The sequence below is a fragment of the Nilaparvata lugens genome, chromosome 13, assembly GCF_014356525.2.
Source record: "Nilaparvata lugens isolate BPH chromosome 13, ASM1435652v1, whole genome shotgun sequence".
NCBI lineage: Eukaryota > Metazoa > Arthropoda > Insecta > Hemiptera > Delphacidae > Nilaparvata > Nilaparvata lugens.
The window spans coordinates 11,958,755-11,971,117 of NC_052516.1; the positions used below are offsets into that span (position 1 = coordinate 11,958,755).

At 34.6% G+C, this 12,363-nt stretch overlaps 1 protein-coding gene across 1 annotated transcript in view; it reads left to right on the forward strand.

The window, feature by feature from the left end:
- Positions 1-12,363, forward strand: part of LOC111044424 (filamin-A-like) — an 86,864-nt gene that overhangs the window by 61,856 nt on the left and 12,645 nt on the right. Inside the window, exons 5-10 of the mRNA XM_039440345.1 lie at positions 867-1,080; positions 3,111-3,222; positions 5,898-6,085; positions 7,332-7,490; positions 8,192-8,320; positions 10,221-10,488. Coding sequence (XP_039296279.1) covers positions 867-1,080; positions 3,111-3,222; positions 5,898-6,085; positions 7,332-7,490; positions 8,192-8,320; positions 10,221-10,488 — 1,070 coding nt within the window. The remainder of the gene's footprint in view (positions 1-866; positions 1,081-3,110; positions 3,223-5,897; positions 6,086-7,331; positions 7,491-8,191; positions 8,321-10,220; positions 10,489-12,363) is intronic.

Below are 12,363 nucleotides of genomic sequence, written 5' to 3' on the forward strand. Positions count from 1 at the left end.
AGATTGATCAATTCATTCTTTAGTTATTGTAGAACATACAAACTGACGGACAACCACTTTGGCCTTCAGTAAGTCAAAAATAAGAACTCGCTGACGCTCGTTCAATAATAGGTTCACTACTATGATAGTTGCACTAATTTATTTATTCATTCACATTTCATAATACACAAATCAAATATATTGTCACTTCAACATGGTTTTCCCCTCATACGAATACAATCCAAATTCATTTTTTTAAATGAGAAGCTGGTCATGTGATTTGGTCTTGAGTTTACAGTAAGAACTCGCTAACACTCGTTCAATAATCAACGTTAAATAGATTCTAGCTATATTCCAACTGGCTACATTTAAAAAATACGTGTACAAAATTTGGAGCTGATTAATCAATCCATTTTTAAGATATTGTAGAACATACAAACTGACGGACAACCACTTTGGCCTTCAGTAAGTCAAAAGTGAGAACTCGCTAACGCTCGTTCAATAATGGCTGCACTACTATTATAATATATGATAGTTACATCAATTTATTTCTTCAAATATATGATCGTTTTAACATCTTTCTTCCTAATACGAGTCAAAATCCATTTTCTTGAATGAGAAGATGGTCATGTGATTTCGCCTTGAGTTGAAAGTAAGAACTCGCTGACGCTCGTTCAATAATAGCTGCACTACTATAATATGATAGTTACACTAGTTTCTTTATTTATTCACATTTCATCAAATATAATCACTTTAACATCTTTCTTCCTCATACGAATCAAAATTCATTTTTTCAAATGAGAAGGTGGTCATGTCATTTGGTCTTGAGTTAAAAGTAAGAACTCGCTAACGCTCGTTTGATAATCAATTTTTTTGGTTGATTTCAGTGTCTCGAACTGTAGAAGAGCCATGGAAGTGGCGCGATCTCGTTTCAACATCCCCATGGTCCTGGAACCCGAATATCTGGCCTCTCCATTCCTGGATGAACTTTCGGGAATGACCTACTTGTCCTACTTCATGAAAGAGAACAGTCCAGGGTTCAAGTCCACCCTGCGCTGGGTCAACAGTCAGTTACCTGATAAACATATATCCAATTTTACTGTGAGTACAACTTGAGAAGTTAGGAGTTGTAGAGAGAAAAAAGAGAGAGAGAGTGATTGATTGATTGGTTGAGTACTTTATTTATGTATATTACAATATATACTGGCTTATACACTTATATATACAATAGCTTACAATACAGCAAAATTGTAGATGAATTCACAAAATATAAACTAAGAAAATAATTATTGAGCTGTATATGATATGAAAAAAAGCAATTTGTAATAACTATAGATAGAATAGATAATACTGTTATGCATCTACATAAATTCAAATTTCAAATCAAATCAAATTTATTGCCATAAAAAACAAAATACAATTTCGTTAAAAATTCTTAACAAGTGATTATTATTGAATAAGGATACATTTTTTATGTAAATTGGCGGAGCTTTGGACATATCAATGTCCATTCTTCGGAAAGAATATTCGAAGTATTCTTCCCACTAACTCTCTACAAAAGTGAGTGAGAGAGATTAAATGAGTGTGAGGGGGAAGGGAGAAAGAGAGTGCCTTAATGTGAGAGTGTTGGAGATTGATTGATTGATTATTTGCCTTTATTAGGGTGGAGTTAGGACTCCTGGTCCTCTCTGCCACACAACCCTAAAGAGAGGGTGAGAGAGTGAGTGGGAGAGAATGATTGAGTGTGTGAGTTATGATCAATTAAAATTTATACACTTTTTTTTATTGAAAAAACTACTAACAGTCAAAATTTCTTTAATATATGAATCTATCAACTTACAGTGAAAGAAGAAATTCGACTTCTATAGTGAGGTCCACGTTATAATGGCAGTGTTTGATTGGCAATGGTATTGCTATCCTTGTCTATCATTCAACAAAGCGGATAGCACTATCTCTTTCTCGTTCTGCTCTGTTGCCAGATCGTCTTTTAAGAATATAGAATTATACATTAATAAACAAAATATTTAATCTCAATCATTAAAATTCATTATAAAATAATTAAAAGATATTATTTCATGCTTAATAAAATATGATTGATTATTGTAAACGAGAATGAACAGTTATTACATCAATAAACCTGTATTACGTAGCTACCGTCTATCTATAGAAAGCATTAACAAGACTGAGGATTGGCAACGTTGTTCTGCTATTTTTCTCCACTGCCATAGACCTCACTATAAGTAGATCGTCTATTTCCATTAGAACTTTCAATCCGACTTTTCTCGAATGTTGTTTTACTACTTACCATTAAATCACTGTTTTGTTATTTGAAAAACCGACTAGCATTCAAATTTCTTCAATATTGATGGAAGAAAACTAATCACAATTCAAATCTAACCTGCGTTTGTGCAACCGGCCACTAAATGAACAAAATGAAGTAATCTTGGAGTTGGAAAACACAAGTCTCTCTTTCACAAACATTTTCTTGAAAATTTCATGAAGCAGTCTATCAGGAAAATTCATGAAAATGAACAAAATGATGTAACCTTGGAATTGGAAAACACAAAATCACAATCATGTTCTTGAAAATCCACAATCATGTTCTTGAAAAATTCATGAAGCAGTCTATCAGGAAAAAGTGAAGCAGGTTTATCAATTAGCTGACACTTTAAGTTGAAAAACAAGATTCCGATAAGTTATTTATTTCAGGGCAAGTTCTCTCTACTTTCACTCATTTCTAAAAGTTGACAGCATATTTCTGCTGTCCAATGTCAAGTTTTCAACAAGTTGAAAGTCATAATTAGCTACTGTCAATAAACTTCCATTTTACATAATTATGACTCGAGGTTACAGTTAATTGTAAACAAATTTTATACTTGAGAACTGAAAGTTTTGTGAATTGACGAACTTCGAGACTCAACCTATTTCGGACTATGTGTTATCTAAATTTGGGAGAGGAATAGCACAAGGCTACCTCATTTTTCCTCTCCCTATCATTTTGATAATGTACTTATTGTATAAATGAATGAATTAAAAAAATGAAATGTGTAATGTTAATCATGAATTATGAAATGAATAATTATTGAATTAAATTTTAAATGACTTATTCCTCATTTCTTATTGATTTTCAGTCGGATTGGAACGATGGAAGTGTTCTGTGTTCCCTGGTGAATTCTTTGGGTGCCTCAGCCAAATGTCTACCTAGTTCAGATCCTATAGTATGGGAGTCCAATCTCAATGCAGGTAAGGATATTTTTATTCATAACACAAATCATCTAGAATGATATTGTGAGAAAGTCATCATCGATACTATAATAAAGTAAAGAACTAGCTTATACTCGTACGGAATAGGGAAATTATGTTTGACGCATCATCACGTCTCAACTACTCAACTGATTAACTCGAAAGTTTCCATATAGATTCTTAATCAACCGGAGATGGTTATTGGGCTATTTTCATTTCTTAAAGGGTTGATTACGTCAAGTTTCCAGTTTGTCTAGTTTTAGAATAGACCCTTGCGGAGCACGGGTTACCTGCTAGTTAGAAATAAATTAGATTCTATCAGAGAATCCAAATTAGAATCTATTACAGACGTGAGAATGTATTGAGAGTAGAATATTGTGTGATCATGAAATCAGAGAACTCTTAACAATAAACTTTCAGAAAACTGGTATTGGAATTTGGATAATTGAATAATAATTATTTTTCATTTAAATTATGATGTTGTAGTCAGATTAACAGATGATTACAATAAGAGACAAATTCACTGAATCAATATCACAAGCTAATCAACAGTATTCAAGGAAAAATTCAGTCGGAATAAATTCAAGTTGTTATCTGATTAAATTCAGAAAGAATCCACAATAGATGAGCATATTAAATCGATTAACAAATGAATGAAAACTGCTCACTAATGGAACCCCCTCTCCAATCGTTGGGGGATGACCAATTGAATTTCAACTGAGAGATATACTCAGTCGACCAATCAGGTGCGAGCACTTTCCCTCTGCTTAGTACAGTGCCACGCCCACTATGCTTCAAAAGAAAAATGTAAAAATCTGGTGTGGCGCACTCACACAACTTTCCTTGCCGTTATGAAAATTGATCACCTCACGCTAGTGTTCTCGCACATATCAAGTCTACTTATAAACAAAGATCTGAGCCAGCTGGTGACAGGACAATAACGCTGGAGACATACGAGGTCTGCTATCTCTTCATAGTGCATAATTTAATAGAATCAACAGTTGCCAACAGTTTGCGATTGGATAATCACATTTTCTCGAATTTCGTGCTTATTTTCAATTTCAGGTGAAAATCTTACTGAACATTAATTGTAGAGATTTAAATGCTCAATCCTTCCTACTAAAAATGTATTGTTCAACTTTTATCTGAAGCCTGATAATTGAGAATCTAAAATCAAACTTTGCATAGATGGGGCGGAGCTCCTGAAATTTTCACAGATATGGGACTTGTGGCAGTTGATAGAGCTTATCAATTACTATTTGCGATATAAATTTAATCAAAATCGTTGGAGCCGTTCTTGAGAAAAACGCGAAAAACCCTGTTCCTGACAACATTTTCTCCATTTTAGCCGCCATCTTGAATTGCATTTGATCGAAATTGCTCGTGTCGGATCCTTATATTGTATGGACCTTTCAAGTCATTCCGTAAATTGGGAGATGAGATATCATGTACACAGACGCACATACACACAACGTTTTTTTCTCGTAAAAAAGTATGACATTTTTATGTAAAAATCACGTGAAAAAGTACATTTTTCACGTTATAATAACATTAAAAATGTCAAAAGTGATTTTCACGCTGGTGTGCTATCTGGGTACGAGCTCTCATTGGCTGACGACATCAAGTCACTATAATGACGACATCTTGTTGAACTATGGGAATAGGATGGATAGTTGGTAGAAGACACAAAGCTATCAATATATTTGAGTGATTATTTATTATTATGCAAATGTATTATTATGTATTTATATAGAAGTTGTTACCTATTTCGAACTACATGCCACCTAAGAGAAAAGATATGTACTGTCGTGCTAAGGCCTAGCTTTCAGTTCAAGTGTTGAATTCACACAGCTTGCTGGAAATTTATCAAGCTGCTTGAAAGTTGATTGAGCTCCGAGGGATTTGTTGAGATTTCTCTAGATATCTTATTTATTCTGTTAATCATTCAGAATTACACAACTTGCAGAAAAGTACCACAGTTTTTGTGTAGTTGAGAAGTTGATATTGTAGTAATTATTCATATTGAATGAAAAAGACTAAGAAGTCGTCAAAAACCACAGATTTATTGATACTTAGAAAGACCGGTTTCGGTTATTACACCATTGTCAATCTCTGATAAACTCTAGTAAGTTGGTCAGTCAGTTTAGTTTATTAGAGTCACTTTAGAGTCAGATTAGTCAGTTTAGTCAGAGTAAGTTTATCATTGTCTGAGTCTATCAGAGATTGACAATGATGTAATAACCGAAACCGGTCTTTCTAAGTATCAATAAATCTGTGGTTTTTGACAATTTCTTAGTCTTTTTCATTCTAAGTACGGCAGGCTTATACGCCCAAAACGGTTACAATTCCAATTTATACAACTGTCCAAAGGTCAAGTGTCACTTCAACATTCTTCAGTTACACACTCAATTTGCAATTCAAAACACACAAAAATCATTTTTAAATTAGAAAAATACTTAATTATAAAAACACTATCTTGAGATTTCCAGAGAATTTCTTGAGAGTTATTTCGATTCCTTATATTGTGGATAACTAGATCTCCAGACACAGATAATTTCCAGTAGATCAAACCATAATAGAGCACCTTATTAACTTTAGAGAGTAGATTTCACCATCATATATAAGGAGGAACAAAATAATATGAAAAATGACTAAATTCTCGTGTTTTTCTCCAGGTATAACCGGAGGCAGAAAGCTGGGAGTAGAACCGATTCTGCGAGCCAAAGACATGGCAGATGCCAACGTGGAACATCTGGGTGTGATGGCGTATGCTGCCAATTTCCAGTGGATTCCACCGCGCACCTCCCCTTCACTCACTGTGGCAGTCAGCTGTGACACGCATACTACTCGTATTCATGTGCCTGTCAGTATTACAAACATAGACTATATCAAATAATGAAATAGGAAAGAAGATATTAACATAATAGCTCATATTGAGGCCTTCCCCAATCATTTCAAGGGATTGTTTTTTGTGTATCAGAATTAATTAATGGATATAATGCATTTACAAGATCGAAAATTCAGTATTATCATAGAGGGAAGATCTATCATTTTAATTCATCCATAACTCTACCTCCATTGAATTATCATTCATCCCATCATCATCACCTAGGTTTAAAATACTTCTAGGAAGTCGCCTTTGTAGAATAATAAATAAATAAATAAATAAATAAATAGCATGAGAAGATTCCCCAGTTTAAGTTCCAATAATGGTACTGTTAACTGAAGCCGATAGTCCTAGTAGTTGTTTTTGGTGAAGCCATGTGACAATGGTAGTCTCTCATACTGTGCCGTTCTTACACTCTCACCGTTACAAAACAGTAATAATAGACAGTAGACAACAGTAAACAATTTGAGTTAACAAAGAATCGGCTTGAAATTTGAAACAAAAACGACCTATACCATGGGATATCTACTTATGCTATCTTTTCTCTATGGTGTTATCAATGGTAAATAATACAATGGATTATTCCCAATTATGTTACAGTAATTATTTATTTATTTATTGAGGGTACATTACATTAATTGATGTGAATTCAAGCTCAAAATAATTTACTCATTTGTACTCACATGTTAGGTCTTCTTCATTAGCTTCAATCATTTGCTTGGTAGACAGCTTTCCATATAGTTTTGTTTCCAGAGCTGTAATTTTCAGTTGGATGTAGCTCTGGATCCCTAGATCTTTGCTAACTTGCTTCAGATATTGTAGCCGGGGTCTTTCACGAGCCCTTCGTCGAATACGTTATGTAACCCTAGAAAAAACTCAAGCATAAGTTTGACACAAATTTATGAAAATAGTCGAGTATAGTTAAGACCTTTTTATAGTGATTGAACTCGCTTCGAGATATGATATCACTTACTCATAAGGCTCAACTCACACTCACGCGACTCAGTTCGAGAAGAGACTGGACTCTAGTGGAGAGCATGTGCTTTCAAATGGTGACGTCGCGGGGACTAGAGTCGACTAGTCTGAGTGTCACCATTTGAAAGCACATGCTGTCGACTAGAGTCCAGTCTCTTCTCAACCTGAGTCGCGTAATTGTGAGTTGAGCCCAACTGGATACTTCATAATGGTCTCACTCCCATCAATTTCACTTGTATTTTTGTAGACAAATTTCAAAATCGACTTCCTGTCGGACGACGTAGATCCTCGTGCGGTGACGGCTGAGGTGTTGGGTCCAGAGGGAGAGAGAATCAAGTGCCAGCTCACTCTAGGGGCCAACGGGGGGAGGGGCACCTTCACTGCCATGCATGTTGGAATGCATCAGGTAGGTTCACACTTCATCACCAAAATTTTAATTTATTCAATTCATTCATTTATTGCATGGATAAAACAAATACAATGTGTGTTGACAGCCAAATATTGGTGAAAATCAATCAATCTTAGTCATCACAATAATTAAAATAGTTTATAGAAAATATTGAGAGTTTGAGAGGAGCTTTCTCTTTGTGATTTTATGACCACATAGGATCACTGTAGTCTCTAGTTGGTCCTCTCTCTTTTTTTATTCGCTTCATTCTCTTCCTATCTTCTCAAATCTTTCTTTTCTCAATTCATCTGAACAAACCTGTTGCCTTCTCCTAATTGTTTTTATTGATCCTCTTTCTGTGAGTTAGATTCACGTTACAGTATAAAATCCAGTAGGAATGATAGAACTAAAGGAGTGTCAAATCTCTGTTACCACTGCCTTCTATTTAAAAAAGCTATGATTCAAATTCTCCTGGTATATCTGATGTTATATCAATTGTCGATCCTTGTTAAAATGAACTCCATCACAAATGTATTATATCGTCAAGACAATATATTTTCTCATGATTCAATAAAAAATTCCACAGATTTTTAGTTTTCTCCTCAATTCTGATCTATTTCCAAACAAAAATTGCTCAGGTAAATCTTGTTCCCTATTTTTTGATGGATGGATTTGATTTAATGGTTAATTTGTGTATAATTTGTGTGTTTCGCTTGCAGTTGAGTGTGTACAATGAGGAGGAGATGGTGAAAGGGTCACCAATCCACATCCGTGCCATGCCTGAGCTTTCCAACATCACCTACACCGGAATGGAGCCATGTGCTGTCGGGTCCATTGTCGAAGTTCTGGTAAGCAACATCTCTCTCCCTTGTGAATAAGTGTCAATAATTCATATTGAAAACAATCGAATAAATTCAGTTATATGTTTTTTCCTGGTAAAATTTCTACAGTAACTACAATATTCACTAGACTTGCGTAAAGTAAAGGCTCAACTCACACTTACGCGACTCAGGTCGAGAAGAGAATGCGACTCTAGTCTCTTCTCGACGCAGCATGTGTTTTCAAATGGTGACACTCAGACCAGTCGACTCTAGTCTCCGCGACGTCACCATTTGAGTCAAGAAGAGACTAGTCACAGTAAGTGTGAGTGTAAGTGTAAGTGTAAGTGTGAGTTGAGCCTAAGGCCCTCATATTTAGGGGGTTCCCATCGATGGTTTACAATTGCAAAAGATGTTCAATCAAGTGAGTGTCAATGAAGGTATGACAGAGAAAAAAATATAATCGAGTTTTCACTTTAATTTGTTTTACAGATGGAATTAAATAGAGAATGCAAAATAAAATGAGCGCTGCTATCCAGAGATTGTCAGTTTGGTGTAAGGGTGAGCACTCCTGACTAGCAATTGGGAGGTACCGGGTTCGATTCCCGGGCTGGCAAATAATTTTTGTATAGTAGTTCTCATCGAATTTCCATCTAGCTGTTAACCCTGTTGTCAATGTCTGCAGTAGCAGAAGTCTTCGGGGTGATTCACAGAATTTATTTAGGATTTTCGTTAAATAATAATTTTTTAATTTATTTTTTCACTTCGACCTTCAGTGCTAATTTATGAATCAGTTGATGTATTCAGTTGATGTATTCAGTTGATGTATTCAGTTGATGTATTCAGTTGATGTATTCAGTTGATGTATTCAGTTGATGTATTCAGTTGATGTATTCAGTTGATGTATTCAGTTGATGTATTCAGTTGATGTATTCAGTTGATGTATTCAGTTGATGTATTTTGTTGATGTATTCAGTTGATGTATTCAGTTGATGTAACAAAAGCTCACGCTGTGTCATGTCGTGTCACACGCGCTAGTCCCGTCTCAATTTGCTACAAAGCATGAAAATGATCACTTATTAGAATTGTAATTCAATATGAGAAAATATTCAAGATTAATTTCCACACATCAGTATCAGTGAACATGTCCGGTATTAAATCCAAAAATTCTCACTCGCTCAGTCGTGCTGAGTGTGAATATTCTCATTAAAACTTATAGGAATGATATTTTCACTGCATCGGACACCTCCACTGATTCGTGAAGATTGTAAATTTTGTGAATTGAAGAGCTACGAGACTTAACCTATTTCGGACTATGTGTTATCTAAATTTGGGAGAGGAATAGCACAAGGTTACCTTATTCTCCATCTCCCTATCATTATGATGATGTACTTATTGTTTAAATGAATAAATTAATAAAAACGATTGAATGATACCATAGAGGAAAGATAGCATGAGATATTCCATGGTATAGGTCGTTTATGTTCCAAATTTCAAGCCCATGTTATGTTAACTCAAGCCGATTACTGTCTATAATTACTGTTTTGGCCGTGTAAGAGTGTGAGAACGGCACAGTATGAGAGACTACCAGCGTCACATACGATCTATACCATGGCATATCTCTTTATGCTATCTTTCCTCTATGGTATCACCATAAATGATACTGTATCAACACACTATGATACAGTATCATCGCAACTTGATATACAACCCCATTATTTCATACAAAAGTTCCAAACTTTGAATGAATTCTCTGCACCACGGCATATTTTCTTATATCTTTTCTCTAAGCTGATACTGATATGTGAGAATTCAGCCCAAATAAGTTTGCCATCTTGAGTCTGTAACACAAGTCGTATTTGCAATAGAAGTGTATTTTCAACAGAGCTATATTTGAATGACCTTCTTAACATTTGTATTTTATACTCAGGTGAACTCAAACGGCGCACGCAGCGGCCTCATCGAGGTGATAGCTTCATCTCCAACTGGCCGGCAACTGGACTGCCCCGTGCACGAGCAGGATGGTGTGTACTCGGCCACTTTCCAACCAGACGAGCCAGGCGAGTGGAGTATAGCTGTCAGGCATAGTGGAGAGCTCATACAGGGTGGACCGTTCACATGTTTTGTCTTCGATCCTAATGGAGTCAAGGTATGTGGAACACCTGTCAAATTAGCGGATGTTCTGCTGCAAAAAATAAGCAACAGAAGACAAATATTCTTTATTCATTAATACAATAAATACTCTGAGAGTGTAGAGTATAATTCTGAGGGTAAGAGTCTAAGAGTAGAGTATAGCAGTCAGACATTGCAAAGAATAAATCATTTCAAGTGGAGGAATCAAATCGTATGATGAACTAATTTATAAGTGCAACAACACCACTTATGTATTTTAGTTTTCTGCTCAAATGACATCAGTCTGTATTGTCAATGAATTGATTCTTGGATATCAAAACTCAATGATATTTCAATGATAAAAGTACCCAACGTTGATAGAAACATCATGGAGAAAATCACACTGAAGTTAAAATGAAAATCATTGAAATTATATTTTTAAAATGTGAATATTTCCTATTTTGGTTATAATAATGAGAAATATTTCTTTTATATTTAGATTTGAAGCATCTAAATTTGAAAATCTACTTTGTTAAAATACTTAAGGACTGATAATTTTGTAAAGTGAACTACAAGACTTAACCTATTTCGGACTATGTGTTATCTAAATTTGGGAGAGGAATAGCACAAGGTTACCTCATTTTTCCTCTCCCTATCATTCTTGATGATGTACTAATTGTATCAATCAATTAATAATGAATCAATACTCCTTGAAATGCATTCCTCATTTGAAAGTAAGTTCTCTCCAAATATTCACGTGGAGACACAAAGTATAGACCACACCAAAATTGTTATAAAGTGTTTTGTCATGGGAAACAGCATCAATTCTACAAATATTTGATAGGAATCCTCTAGGCTCTTCACAACTATTTCCATGTATCTTGTGGGTGAATGAAAATATGACTAAGTTGAATGAAAGAGATGTCAGTTCCCCATAATTTATGTGAGCTAAACGTGAGTTTCAATCCACTTATGGCATCAAAATCAGTGGTCTTTTGTGGTTAAACTGACCAAAGAAGACGACTTTCAAGTCTTGCCAAAAAAATCCACTAATCCTGATTATCCAAATGCATTAAAACTTAAGTTTGACTCAAATCAAATACGTGGAATTGACAATATATCTTCATTTCACCTTAATATGGAGAACCACAAAATTGTTCCAGCAATCAGTCTTTTACTTAAATATGTGTAACGCTAGTTCGCCTCCATGGTGCACATTGGGTAACGCTAAATGGACTAGCAAATGATGGCCGTCAGACAAACTTATGTTCTCCTAACCGAAAACTAAACAACATCTTGAAGTAACTGTAAAAATACAGTGTATATATGTAGACATTTGAGACTCATGAGCTTTATATGTGTTTTGTATCTGCCATACGCTAGATAAATAAATATGGAGAAATATCAATATATTTCTGTTCACTCACTGTCTGACTGACTCACTCACTCGCAGAACTAAAAATCTACCGGACCAAAAACGTTCATATTTGGTAGGTGGGTTCAGTTGGCTCTTTAGAGGCGCACTAAGAAATCTTTTGGCAATATTTTAATTCTAAGGGTAGTTTTTAAGGGTTTAAAATTCGTCTTTTAGCATGTATATTCTTCTCATTCTCTTAATTATAATTGAAAAAAGACCATACTATATCTAAATAAATTAGATATATTATATCTATACTATATCTATAGTATATATTATTTTTATACTATAAAGTATATTTGTATATTTCCAATTTTGGTTATATTTATTAAGATCTCCTCTTGCAAGTAAGTTGCATTTATAACGATCTCCAACTTATTTCCAACAGATTTAGAAGCAATAATAATAAAGAAGCATTCAAGATCCATAGTGATAATATGACCCAAGATATTCCAGTATAATACTGTATGATGATTCTAGTCTATATGATTTGATAATTATTACCTTTACCATAACCTCACTTGTTGTTTCGGAAACCTTTTAT